Below are 15,079 nucleotides of genomic sequence, written 5' to 3' on the forward strand. Positions count from 1 at the left end.
CGAATAAACTATATTCGAACACGAATAAGAAATTTAGTTCGTTTAGTTGTTCGTATTCATTCGTTTGTTCGGTTAAAGGTTTTTTTATTTGCTCAAAGATAACTTTCAATCATTTGACATTGAATGCTCGCGCCCATGATATTTCTGGTGCTTGAACCCGAGACCTCTAGGGAATAACAATAATTCTTTTACCACCGAAGTCACTTGGTTTGTGTTGTTAAGGTTAAACAAACAAACACATAGACATACCTTCATTTATACTCGTTCGATTCGTTTACATGCCTACTTGGACATAGTGACGGTAAAAAGCAAGTGTCGTGTAAAGTTAGTTGCAGGAATCTTTTACTCTCTCGTCTGCTTTGCTTCTAAAAAAAAAAGATTCCTTCAACGTCAAAAGGGAATATATATGGATGAAAGCTTCAGCTTTTAACACCATTGAAGCCCCTATTAAATAGAAACTTAAACTGTTTTTACAACTTCCCTATATAAGTTTACATGAACCGACACACATTTACATATCATGGAGAACATTAAACTATATCTCTTCGGAAAAACTTTAAAACGACGAGGAAAGCCGCCGGTGATCACCATGCGGCGGTGACCTTTTCCCGAAACATGAGCTCATGCTTCTCGGCATTTGCCTTCAGGATCTCTATCTCGGCATCGAGCTCACGCTTAGCCTCTTTGAGTTTCGCGAGATTTAGTTCGAGGGATTTTTTCTCTTCCTTCATGCGAGTATGCTCTGGACTCGCTTCGTACTTCTCCGTATCTGTAGCCTCCTGTAATTCCAAGGCGAGGGTATCCAGCCGGTTCAGTCTGGCTCGGAGAAACCCGACATTCATGCCTAACAGCTCGAAGCCTTTCAGGGTCTTGTCCCAGAGCATATAATCCGCTCGAGAGGTGGAAATTTTGCAGGCTCTAATAGCCTCTGCAATGCTAACAGTCTCTATTATTATCTCAGCTGCTAATTTACCAGTAATACTCTTTAGAAGATTATCATGGAGAAACGAGTTCTGGCTGGAACAAAGCTCGTAGTACTTAGTTCTATGGTACTCCGAAAGCTCGGAGTCTATTCTCGAACCATTCACCATAACGATGAAGCTGCCAATGCTTTTGACCTCTTTAAAATCAATAACGGATGCCAAAGATTCAATACCATCATCGAGACCAGAGCAACGATCCTTGCGATCGACAAAAGGCTCGCTATTGGAGTCCAATACCACCAGGCTGTTATTTTCAACATTGTCATCCGGAGGGTCAAGTGGAAAAAGATCCAAACACTTGGCCTTCTTAGAAGGTCTCTTTGTCCGTTTCGTGCGAACTTTTATTGTTGTTTCAAGTTCAACATTCCCGGGAAAACGGTAGACACAATCGGAGCAACAATGTTAGGGAGCTTTCACTTATTAATAGGGAAAAGAAGGAACAAGAAGTTTAAAGAGAGCATACTCGAGCGTATCGGTTTCGCATGAATATTCGCATCTAGTGAAACAAAAGAACTATCTACTCGGTTTTCTTCGAATGCTCTGACTATGTAAACCTATAAGAACGTAATGGAAGCAAATTCTTTTGAGATGGTAATCAAGGACAGTCTTCATACAAATACGAGAGAAATAAATCGAATAGTACCTTAAACTTCGAAGAACTGACCAAATGGAAAACTAGAACATCCCCTTCGACTAGTTTATGATTAAACGAGAACGCTTTCCATCCGGCACTCAATGCCGTCCTTTGTGCAATATAAGATGCTTTATATTCTTCCCCATTTTCATCTTCCAAATTGGGCATATGCAATTTGCAGAAAGGCATAGGAAGATGCTGTCATCATAAGACCAAAGAGTTAGAACATATAAAGCTTTCCGGAACAATTGGTTTCATTCCGAATCGATTAGTAAACATATTTCAAGCTTACCAGCCAAAATCCATGGGTAACGTTCGAGCGAACCATGGTTTTCGTACAACTGGGGAATCTGCCGGCTAGATTTGTTTGAAGATCCTCCACTTGCTCCATAACATTAGGCTTGATACGATCAAAGATGAACACTTTTAGATTTCTTTTATTTGCAGGTTTTCATGAGGAATTAACACAAGCCGAATCTTAACCGAGACTTGTAACGATATCACTAATCCTAACTGAGACTTGAAACTCAGGAAATGGCAAATTGAGGACCAGCAGAATAAGACTGGAGTTGCCATTGATGTCAATAGACATAATCTATATTAGATCAACTAAAGTGCTTTGACATTCCTAGGAAAGATCTTCGATCCTGTCTGGTTTATACAACAATACACTCATAGTACAAAACCGCGGCCGCAATGCAGGTAACGGCAGCGTCTGTTTTAGGAAACAAATCACGTCCGCAACACGTGCAACCACAATTCAGTACTACGAACAAACTACTTAAATCTAAAGCTAACCCGAGTTAGAGTTGTTCCTCGGAGAGTCCTGATATCGGACAGATAACCCAGAAACCATCTGCATGCACGGGTTCATTGAGATCCCTAGCTACTAAAAAACAATTCGGAAACCCCAAACAAAAGTAAACCCAGGAACAATTCTTACATAACCTAAACAGGGAAACAACATTCGACGCTGATCTCACATCGACAAGTGAAGAAATCATGTCGGAAACAAGGTGTTCTTACTTGTGGGTTAGCATTATCAGGAGGATCCAACGACATTTCAGAAATCCGAGGCTCCTCTGTCTTCGTTCTCATTGGCTTTCACCCGTGGGACAATCTTTGCTCAGGACAAACAGATTGACAGTTTTCGGTGACCTGAATCACATGTACAAGGAATCAACAAAGGGGAAGCCTTGAAACTGGAGAAATTTACGAACCTGGTACTGTTTCTTTTTGAAGCTTTGGGTGTTTGTTTTCAGGTTTTTCTCTCTCCAAGCTCTTGGTTTTGATCCTGACGGTAAGAAAAGTGAATTACTGTGATTTTTATAAGTGATGATCTGATGGGCTAAAGCTAGAATTTGATTTACCGTTGTCGAGATTTTCATTACAGGGTTCATTTTTGGTTTTCTAAGACATGATTTCGACTGTTCAGGAATCCTGAAATCGGTTCACTGAAATTTTGTGGATTAATCTTGAAAACAGACATGAAGGATAAATTAGTATGGTTGTTTAAAGAGTAAACTATGCAAACAGTACTTAAATTATTAGTGTTGGTCTGTTTTAGTATCTAATTTTTTATATTTTATAAAATCATGTCTAACGTTTAATTTTTATTTCATTATAGTACTCTATCGTCAAAAACTTAACGCGTTTAGTACCTAAACTATCAATTTTGGTTCGCTTTAGTACATGAACTTTCAGTTTTTTTAAAACTTAATGTTAAACTTTGAACGGGTACTAAAATAAAAGAAAAAGTAAAGTTTTTAACAACTGATACTAAAATGAAACAAAAATTAGATTTTGAAAAAAAAATGAAAGTTTATGTATTAAAACGGCCAAAATTGACAGTTTAGATACTAAATGCATAATTTACCCTTGTTTTAATTATTTAAGGGTAAAGTACATAAGTGGTCCTCTAACTATAAGATATTGTTTTATTAAGTCCATCTACTATTAAAAGTTACAATATGTTCCTTTGACTATAGGGAGTTGCTTTGTTGAGTATTTTGACTATTAAAAGTTATAAAATGGTCACCCAACTATTCATTATGTTCCAAACTCGTCCATTTCTATTAAAAATTTGATGGCAATCTAAGCTATATGGTAACCTACTAATTGAGGTATGATAAAATATGGTCTCATAATCTCAAGCGACTATCATATCTCAATCAGAATACTAATGTCCAACTCAGATGAACATTAATTTTTTAACGAAAAAAATATGAGTTTAGAACATAATTATTAGTCGAGTAACCATTTTATAATTTTTGATAGTCAAAGGACTCAACAAAATGACTCTCTATAGTTGAGGGATCATTTTGTAACTTTTAACAGTCACATGAATCAATAAAGTAATATCCTATAGTTTGAGAATTAATGATATGGCCTTGAGTTTTATAAACATGTTTAAGATTGATATATTTGGAATCAAATTAATATTTGATTAATATGTTTGAACTAATTCAACCAAAATAATATGGCTAATTCATGGAGATGATGTGTTAACTAAAAATTTCAGTCACATGGAGTGATGGATAGTGGTCGTGCTTAATAAACAACGTGCTTAGAAGTGTTTGCGTATGACTTCATATAAACCACAATTCCATGTGACATATTGCAAGAGGTCTTGTTTTACAATAAACCTTCCCAATGTCAACTAAAAAGACATCATTTTCAACAAATTGACAACATGGCAAGTAGCACTAGTTCACACACTAACTATCCCTGGAAATATATTCAATTACTTCATTTTTTTTTATTAATCTCAGTTGAGTATAAGACAATATATGTTCAAACTCGTACGCATTCCTGGTGCTTGAACCGGAACCTCGTCTCTCAACCATTTGACGTTGAACGCTCACACTCATGACATTCTTGGTGCTTGAACTCTGGATCTTAAAGAAAAACAACAATTCATTTACCACCGATATCGCTGGTTGGTTCGATTACTTCACCTAAGTGTATAAATAGGGAGCACTGAGCATTGGGAACACTGCACAGAATACAAAGGAACATGGGGTCGTGCGTTGCTAAAACGTACACATTGGGGAACCTTCGAAACACTTGTGCCAAAGCTCTTGCCTTGAGGGGCAAGTGAGTTTACGCACACGCAGTGCAAATGCGCCGAACAAAAGAACGCTTGGGTTCCAAAGCTTGTCTTCTCTATCATCTGGATCATGGCAAAAAGTGGATCGTTCCCTGGAGCAATCTTTCTCAAGGAACCCACAAGGTACACATAAATGGGTAAATTACGCGTTTAGTTTGGTTCGTTTCAGTACCTAAACTTTTAATTTTTTTCAAAATCATACTTGAAGTTTAGTTTTTGTTTCATCTTAATACCATGATGTTAAAATTTTTAGTTCTTGTTTCATTTTAGTACCCTGTTCAAAATTTAATGTAAGTTTGAAAAAATTGAAAGTTTAGGAACTAAAACAAACCAAAACTGATCATTTAGGTATTAAACGCGTTAAGTTTTTAACAATGAGTACTAAAATGAAATGAAAACTAAACAATATATATGATTTTGAAAAAAATGAAAGTTTAGGTACTAAAATTGACCAAAGCTGATAGTTTAAGTACCAAATACATAGTTTACCCTATATATATATGTTTTATTCAATCCTTCAATATATATCATTGAGATCAGTGACGAAATCTGATGATAGAGTTTCGGGTCAACTTAAAACTTTTAAAAAAATAGATGTTTATATTAAATTTTCAAAAAAATTAAAGGGTCCAGTTTACATTTTTTTTCAAAATAATAAGGTTTAACTAAAACTTTTGAAAATTTGAGAGCTTTAATGAGAAATTTTAAAAATTATGAGAAGGGTATAATTAAAAACATTAAAAAATTAAAATTAACCTGAATTTCTAAAAATATTGCTGGATCAAACTACTTTTTTTTTGAAATTTTTAAATGTTTAAATTATAATTTTTAAAAATTGGGGGTAGTGGCCCCGTAAGTCCCCATTGTGTTTCGCCCATTAAGATGAATTTAGGAATAGTCATGGAGTCAAATATTTAAGGGTAAACTACGCCAATGGTCATATGGTCACTCATATTTGGGGTAGTATTCATTTTCATCAATGATGTTTAAAAAGTTATAAATCAATCATTAACGTTATTGTTTGTTACAAAATGGTCACTTGATGTTAACAGTCGTTAATAGACGTGACGAAAAACACTGCTGGACCGTTATATGCTAACATAGATCGTTTCCCACCACGGTTGCACCATTTTGACGATTCTTTTTTTTTTCTTCAACCGAACCCCATCTTCTTCCTCAACCCAACCCCATCTTCTTCCTCAACACCATTTTGCCCACACACCATGCAAGACACTCTCTTTTATCCCTAAAAACAACATATTCCCTCCCTGCTTCACCACCATGATTTCCCATTCTTTTCTCGCCATAGAAACCTCCATTTCATTATTTTGTTAACAATTATGCAAGCTTCCATCTCAACAGTACCTGCGGTGGTCAGGACAAACCCCTTTCCCATTTTAAAATGTGAATGGCTTTCTAGTTCGCGTACCTATATAACAACAAGCAACATAAAGCCAGAATATTTTATCACCCCTTTTCGGCATCAAATGGCAGATGGTTTTCTGGTTGACATAACAATGTAACAATAAACAACATAAATTTAGAACTTCTCAAACATTTGCTTAGAACAAAAGGACCATTTTTGTTCTATTCAGAATATGGTATAGAGCAAAGAGGTGAAGATGAGTTTTATTAGCAGACAGTGAATGTAACACCTTAGACCAGTATGACACACAGTCGAACGATTTAGGATACCACACGGAACCACCGGAAAGGCTGAACAACTCTTCACTCATTTTTTGTAATTTAAAATGATCATTTTCGTAATATAAAAACATCCATAAAATAAAATATACTTTAAACTTTACATCTGAGAGCTCTCAAAATAAATATATACATTTCAAAATAATAAATATCGACTCTTTACTGACTTCACGACTCAATAATCCATCAGAGTTTATAAATGTACATGCCTTTTAAAATCTTGATGACGCACTCTGCTCTGAACTGGATCTGGACCTTACTCCATCTAAGGATCCTCGAACCTATCGATCTACTAATCTGCCAACAGAAACATCCAAAGGCTCAGTTAACTAGCTCAGTGACATACTAACAACAAGGTCATACTAAAAGTGTATCACTGAAAGGCTCATGCTATCAAGTATATTGCTTTTGTATACTCACTCTCTACTTTATGGTGGACATTATGGTGTGATTGAGGGTTCTGTATCTCGGAACTCACACACCCCTCTAGTCTATCAAGAATGTGGGCCCTAGAATATCTGTATCATACACAATATTCTCGACTAGCCCACTCCTTAAGTGTCGGACCTTGCGACCAAACTAGTCAACTTAAAGTGCCTTGTGCATTCCCTAAGGATATATCCAGATTGCATCTACTCCACTAGCTTTTAAAGGAACTCGGGTGTCCGAATCGTTTCTTGAGCATCAAACAATGCTAGTTTTATGTAACCCTAATATATCTTATTTCTAGTTATAATTAGCATTATTTCGTTCTCCCTTATCATTGTATTAGAAATTATCCCAATTAAAAGCATACTATAAGTCTACGGCCACCCGTGTACATTTCTAGGCTGATCGCATGTATAAGTGTGTGTTGTGGTACGCAATTCTGTGCAAGTATACACAATCGAATAAAGTGATATAGTAGTAAGTGAGTTATAATCTCCACAAGGATTGGTGGGATTTTTTTATGATTGTTATAGCTAGAAGTAGGTGTCACTAACTAGTCCTAAGATTCTTGTCTAATAGTATTCATAAAGGAAAAACAAGTAGTAGCAAACAGATGGAAAAAGGTATGGCCGAAGCAAGAAAAATTGTAAAGTGAAGTGAGCAGAAAAGTTTTGTTGTGGCGAGAAAAAATATGCGAATGTAAACAAATAAAAGTTGTCAAGGCAAAGAAAAATGTTCAGTTCAATATATTATGAACCAACGTGAACTGCAGCCCTTGGTTTGTTAAATTGTTGTTGCGACAATACCCCTCAGCGTAAACTGTAGTTCTAGCCTATCTACTTAAGCATTTACCCTTCTTAGTCGAATTAAACCCTCTCTTTATCTCTAAAGAGGATTAGAACCTCACAATCCCGAATTAGTTCCTTTGTTCACGTAGATCTAAACTAACTCTTCCGAATATTAGGTATCAACTCCTAAAAATGACAATCTTTCAAAAACTCTTACAAAGACTATGAATGTTTTTCTGTGGCAACATACAATCTTTCAAAAGCTCTTACAGTGCCAAGGCAAAAGATTAAAACAATGAACAAAACAACATTCAACAAAAACATACTTAATCATTCATTAACAATCGAATAAAGTATCATTCAAGCATTTCTAACACCAAATAAAACAGTTTATGGTGTGGAAAATATCATCCCAAAAATAATCTTTAAATACAAGCCCTTAAATGATATGGAAATGAAGAACAAGAGGAAGAAAAACTCCCAGAACAAAGCTCTGCTGTGACATCAAACCACCACCATGATTGCTCCAGCGGCCAGTCTCTTTCGAGGGCCTGGCCGCTGTCTGGCGAAGCCTGGCTATAGAGGGCACTAAGGATAGTCGAATGGGGCACGATGGAAAATGATGTGCTACAACCGTCTTTCTCTAAGCCTCACTTTTAAGTTATGTTCTCTCCTCTCTCTTTTAGGGTGGTATACTGAGATATTTATAGGGGAGATTTATAGAGTTTAGTGCCCTTGTAAATTCCCTAAATACCAATTATTCAACATGTTCTAAATCTCTTTCTAACACTTTAGATTTCTTACTTTAGCTCATGATAAGTCAAATTTAACCTCAACCTTTATTTACAAACTCTTTCTCAATAATTCACTCAAAACTCTTTACATTCAATCCTTCATAACTTACTCATCTTTTAGTTTTAAGCCACCCTAAGCTTTTCTTAGGCTTATTTTATCACAAAGAGACTAAAACCCAAACTTAAAATTCAAGAAATAATCAACTTACTAAGAACTCACCGTTGAAATGAAAGCTCATGGCTAAAGGGAGAAGAAGAAGGAACTCTCCACTTCCAGATACTTCTTTCATTCCCACGTCTGTGTGTAAATATATTGATTCATTTCTAGCCTAAAGATCAATTTGTCCTTACATCATTGAATATTTGCTAAATAATCCTTAAAAAAATATTCCCAATAAATCCATTCCAAAACTTATATTTTATTTACTAGCTCGGTTTTTGGGATGTTACACGCTACCCGTGGGTCCTAGGAATGACTTAACCTGACGCTCTGATACCACTAAATGTAACACCTTAGACTAGTACGACACAAAGTCAACCGATTTAGGATGCTACGTAGAACCACCGGAGTGGTTGATCAACTATTTACTCATTTCTTGTACTTCAAAATGACCATTTTTGTAATATAAAAACATCCATAAAATAAAATATATTTTAAACTTTACATCTGAGAGCTCTCAAAATAAATATATACATTTCGAAATAATACATATCGACTCTTTATTGACTTCACGACTCAATAATACATCAGAGTTTATAAATGTATATGCCCTTTAAAAACTTGATGATGTACTCTGCTCTGCGCTGGGTCTGGACCTCGGTCCCTCTAAAGCTCCTTGAACTGATCGATCTACTATCCTACCAACGGAAACATCCGAAGGCTGAGCTAACTAGCTCAGTCCACACTAACAACTAAGTCATACTAAAAGTGCATCATTGAAAGGCTCATGCTATCAAGTCTACTGTTTTTCTTTAGAGAGTATACTTGTATACTCACTCTATATTCTATGGTAGACATCATGATGCGGCTGAGGGTTTTGCTTCTCATAACTCACACCCCCTGTAGTCTACAGAGAATGTGGCCCCCAAAATCTCTACATCGGACACCACATTCTCGACTAGCTCACTCCTTGAGTGTCGGACCTTGCAACCAAACTAGTTAGCTTAAAGTGTCATGTGCCTTTTCTAAGGATATATTCAGACTACATCTATACTTTCGATTCCACTAGCTTTCTAATGGAACTCAGGTATCCGAATAATTTTCTGAGCGTCAAACAATGCTAGTTTTATGTTGCCCTAATTTATATTGTTTTTAGTTGTAATTAGCATTATTTCGTTCTCACTTATCGTTTTATTAGAAATTATCCCAATTAAAAGCATACTATTAGTCCACATCCATCTGGTACCTTATTTGCCCAAAATCAAGTAGGGGTTTTGAAACCTACTATAGAGGTATAATTAGTTGGTTTCGAAACCTACTGTAGAGGTTTCAAAACCTTTGCTTGAAATTAAATTTTGGATAAAAGGTATTGAAACCAACCATAGGGGGTTTTGAAACCTCTTCTGCAACTTCAAAATGTTACCCGTTTAAGCACTTCAAAACCATTATAACATTTACAGTTGATCAATATAAGTTTAAACATGATAGAATGAGTCATAAAGAGGATTTAAACAAGTTTAATAACACCAAATGCTAAAATCTACCATGGAAATTTACTTAACATTTCCCTTTGGGCCCCCAACATTATGATGACGTGTAATTTTTTATTATTATACTAAATAAAATAATAAAAATATAAAGGGTAAATTACATTGTTCCTCACTAAACTTTACCATCTCTCATATTTTACTCACTCAACTATAAAATGGGAAAAAGAAGAGGATTCAAACGATGTTGTTTCGGTGTATATTTGAGTTTTTCAAAATGGCATCGTTTTGATCTTTGTGCTATGTCATAACACCTTTGAAAAGTTAACGACAGAGTGAGCAAAATGATTAAATCTATAAAGTTTAGTAAGCAAATTATAAAAATTAAAAGTACAACGAGTAAAATAGAAGAGAGAATAAAGTTCAGTGAAGAACAATATAATTTATCCTTTAGATAATTAAAATGGTTACATATAATAATTTATGCACTTAATTTAACCAAAAAATAGTTTAAATACTAAAACAAAAAAGTATCATAGTTTGAGTACCTTCTTTCAGTTTAAGCCTTTTTAAAAAACTAAATAAAACTTACTTCATGTAGGGTCAATTTGTTCGAAAAAGAAATAATGTTGCCGACTAGGCATACGTTATATCTGTCATCTCTTTCCCCCAACCTTATCTTCAGTATAATTTCCTCATCGTAAACCGTTTTCTTATTTTGGAAAAACTACACAATAAATCACTTTAATTTGATTTCTTCCTTTTTAATCACTAAAGTTCAATTTAAACGTTAATATTTATTTGTTAATAAAATGATTAATTGTTATTTCCATACCTCAACTTTCTAAGATCTATCAATTAAATCACTAAAACACCCGATACCACCGCAATCCTTGATCCCACTGCCTCCACTTCTCCGATCACCTTCTCCGGCCAGAAACAAAATCAGTGAATCCCCTTAAAAACCATCCATCTTCAACTCTTAAAATTCACACACACAAAAATACCCATGGATCAAAATTCCAAAATTCTCAGTACAAAACCCAAAAATCTCGCTGGAAAATTGAAGGGATTCAAATAGAAAATATGTTTCTCTTAGCAGAAACATCACAATTCATACCCTAAATTTACACGACCAAATCCCCAAAAAGTAGCCAGTAAAGAAAACAACAAAAGTACAAATGATCCGAAACGATCATCGATTCTCCAAAGAAAAAAAAACTCGAAAATCTGAAATCGGTCGATTTCAAGGAAGAAACCCAACTAAGGGAATCGGAGAAGAAAAAGATCGGCTAGTCGTCACCACCGCCGGCGATTCGTTTTGATGAATAACTACGCCGATTGCTTCAGCCACCGTCATGACAAATTCGACGGCCAAATTCATCAACTCCACGCAGATCTCCAATCTTTGAAGCACCATTTTTGCAAAAGCTCTTCAGAAAGTACTTTTTTTTAGCCTTAATCTATCTATTCTCTTTAAGAGGGCTCTATTTAATACGTAGCAAAGTTGTAACATTGTCAAGTATTTTATTTAAAAAAATATTCATGTATTACTTTTTCTTATAATATTATATCGGGTAAGTTATGCATTTAGTACCTAACGTATTAGTTTTGATTCATTTTAGTATTTAAACTTTTAATTTTTTCAAAACTATACTTAAAGTTTAGTTTTGTTTCATTTTAGTATCACGTTCAAAATTTAACGTTAAATTTTGAAAACATTAGAAGTTTAGGCACTAAAATAGATCAAAACAGATAATTTAGATACTAAACACATTAATTTTTTAACGATAGGATACTAAAATAAAATGAAAACTTAATGTTAAATATAATTTTTAAAAAAATTAAAAATTTAGGTACTAAAACAAACTAAAAATATAGTTAAATGCTAAATATGTGGTTTACCCTATTATATTTTTAGTAAAGTACACTAAAGTATATTAGAACTCGTTGAATATTATTAAATAATATTTTGATCATCAAACTTTTAAAATTTATAAAATAAATATTAAATTTATTAAATTATTATAAAATTATACTTGTAGCGATATAATAATTATAAAATTTTGATACATTTAATGTTTATTTTATATTTTAAGATTTTAATAATTAAAATAATCATTTAAATATTATTCAATAATTTTTAATGACGTTTATCTTATATCTTTTATATAATATTTTATTTTTGTAAAATATATTATATCTGTAACATTATTGGGTGGTAGGAAACATAGATGAAAACGATCGCTTATTCTATATAAATATAACCTTTTGAAACAACCAAGGGTCGTCTTTGCCTTTTATTTTTCTTGAAAATAAGGATAAATTTACATTTTGGTAATTGAACTTAGTTCTAAAGTCCAATTTGGTACCTTAAGCTTTTCTTGGTTTAATTAGGTATCCAAGTTTTGACTTTGAAATTTAATTTGATATCTATTTTTCTTTGTTCAATTAACTATTTAAATTTATCTTTTTTGTTCAAATTAATACTTTAATCTAACTTTTTTTTATCAAATTATAAAATTTTAAAACCGTAAAAATACAATATATATATATATATTATAAAAATTTGAAAATTTTATATTTACAATCATCTCTTAACACCTCTCGATCCATCTCTACTTGTAAAATATAATAATAACAATTGGGGGTTCTATTTTTCTTTATTCACAAAATTTCCCATGCAAAATTTTAAAATTTATTTGAGGATAAGAATGAGGATTTATTATGCCTCTAATTAGGTCATTTAGTATGTGATTACAAAGGAATCTTCATCATTGATTTGGTATTACATGAGGATGAGTTCAAATTTCAAAACAAGTAGAGATTAAATATGACTTAGAGATGAGAACAAGTAGGGTTGAGTTGGGGTTTTTGATCAGTCTAATTTGACTCGAAAAATATATATCATCTATTCGAATTTGATCCGACCAAAAAATTATATATTATCCACCCGATCCGACTCGACCTGAAAAATATATATCTTTCACCCGACTTCGACTCTACTAAAATGTTTAGATTATTAATTTGACCCGATCCGATCATGTATAAAATAAGGGCATAATAATAATTTTTTTAAAAATTTACATTATTATTTCTGGGTCGGATAATCGGAGTTTTTTTTTTCACCCTCCACCTAAACCTGACTTCACTCCCTTAAAAAATCTGATCCATCTCGATCCCAACCTAATATTTTTATTAAAAAAACTGGCCTTATTTTTTATGTTTGTTGGAATAATATTTTAATTTTAACTTTTAAATATTTTATTTTTAAAAGTTTTAATTTTGATAAAAATGAATCTTTTTAGATAAAAAAATGTTAATTGATAAGTAATTAATATTTATTATTGATGTGATATTTTTATATATATTTAATTGGTAATATAGATATATCATGTCAATAAAATGGTGATATAATACGTCATTAATTAAGCACTTAAAATATAACATCAAATATAAATACAGATAACTAATCAACTAATAATTTTTATTCGAAAGAGTGTTATTTTGATCCAAAAAAGCACTTAGGACTAAAATGATTAAAAAATAAAATTATTATGTCAAATATTGAGAACGAATTTTGATATTATTTATTTTTATAATATCAATTATTATTTTTATTTAAGAAGGTAGGAAAAATAAAATTTTCACTTATCAAACTCAACATATAAGGTTAATTACTTAATTAAGACTTTATTTTACTAAACATATTTTATCCCTATACCACGTTTGATTAATATTAAAGACAAATAATTAAATATATATAAAAAAAAAGTAAGCAGCACATCGTTGTAATTGAGTAAAGTATACTAATAGTCCCTAAACTATGATGTTATAATGTTTTAGTCATTAAACTTTTAAAAGTTATAAATGATCATTGAATTTAGGATAAACTACTCAAATGACCACTTAACTATGAGATTAGTGTCGATATGACCACCTATTTTCAATTTTGTCAACATGATCACTTAACTATTTAAGTGGTTTCAATTCGGGGGCGGAATTACACAGGGTTAAAATATTTTTTTTAATTTTTTAATTGAGGGAACCTGCTAAATTTTTATTTATTTTTCAAATATATATATTAATAATTAAAAAATTATTAACGGGGTCAAGCCAAGACTCCCCTTGACCCCCTGAACTTCCATCATTGTTTCAATCAAACCACTTGTCTTTAATATTTAACGGAAGTGATGATGTGGCAATTAAAAAATTTTATATTCATATATTTGATCCTCAATACTTATACATTCAATCAAATTGGTCCTAATTTTAATTTTATTTAATAAATTAACCCTTTCAATCAGACGGTAACACGTGTCAACATATGACCATGATATATATCACATTTTACACGTATCAACACTTAATTAGTGGTTTTTTTTATTAATTTTAATTTATTTAATTAAATTTATTTTTATCTAATTAAATGATATTATATGTCACCATCTAATTAGATTAAAAACAAATAGGAAATAAAATGCATTTGTGGATGATTAAACCTAGATTCTCCAACTAGTTCATTAATTACACTTACAATAAACTCTATTTATCTTATAATATTATTAAGGGTAAATTATACTGGTAGTCCCCCTATGTTTTCGGTCTGACCGGCTTTGGTCACAGAAAAAAATTAAGGAGAAATGGTCACTAGCGCCATCGGTCTGTTCGAATTAAGTCCCTAACGTTATCGATCCATCTGATTTCAGTCTCTAATGTTATCAGTCCGTTCGATTTTAGTCCATCAGCTATATTAGTGACTTCAACAAAAGGGATTTAAAATAAAAGGGGTTAAACAAAACTAATAGCATATGGACTTAAACCGGACGAACCCATAACATAAGGTACCATTTTTCCTTAAAAAATAACAAAAGGGGCTATCGAAATAGTTTACCCTATTATTAATGATATAAAAATAAAGAAATAAAATCATTCAAATGAAGTTCCAAACCTAGACTAATTATAAAATATAATAGAACCTAAACTAGTTA

General features: G+C 32.6%; 1 protein-coding gene across 2 annotated transcripts; it reads right to left on the minus strand.

The window, feature by feature from the left end:
• Positions 1-545: 545 nt before the first annotated feature.
• Positions 546-3,012, minus strand: LOC120171404 (B3 domain-containing protein Os01g0234100-like). 2 transcript variants are annotated; one of them, XM_039179107.1, is made up of 6 exons: positions 2,838-3,012; positions 2,644-2,742; positions 1,910-2,017; positions 1,627-1,815; positions 1,447-1,537; positions 546-1,321 (listed from the first exon to the last, which is right to left on the minus strand). In XM_039179107.1, the coding sequence occupies exons 2-6, from the start codon at positions 2,713-2,715 to the stop codon at positions 585-587; spliced, it is 1,197 nt and encodes a 398-aa protein (XP_039035038.1). In that variant the 5' UTR covers positions 2,716-2,742; positions 2,838-3,012; the 3' UTR covers positions 546-584. The 2 variants fall into 2 exon arrangements, with proteins under 2 accessions (XP_039035038.1, XP_039035037.1); XM_039179106.1 differs by having other exon boundaries at positions 570-1,321; positions 2,644-2,737; positions 2,838-3,010.
• Positions 3,013-15,079: the final 12,067 nt, after the last annotated feature.

Source organism: Hibiscus syriacus, unplaced genomic scaffold (assembly GCF_006381635.1).
Source record: "Hibiscus syriacus cultivar Baekdansim isolate YM2019G1 unplaced genomic scaffold, ASM638163v2 tig00111834_pilon, whole genome shotgun sequence".
In the NCBI taxonomy this organism is placed as follows: domain Eukaryota; kingdom Viridiplantae; phylum Streptophyta; class Magnoliopsida; order Malvales; family Malvaceae; genus Hibiscus; species Hibiscus syriacus.

Coding starts and splice junctions, on each gene's coding strand:
- LOC120171404 (XM_039179107.1), bottom strand. CDS start 2,715: ATGAGAACGAAGACAGAGGAGCCTCGGATTTCTGAAATGTCGTTGGAT. Junction 1,538..1,626: donor TCAGTTCTTCGAAGTTTAAG/GTACTATTCGAT, acceptor ACGTTCTTATAG/GTTTACATAGTCAGAGCATT. Junction 1,322..1,446: donor TGCGAAACCGATACGCTCGA/GTATGCTCTCTT, acceptor CAACAATAAAAG/TTCGCACGAAACGGACAAAG.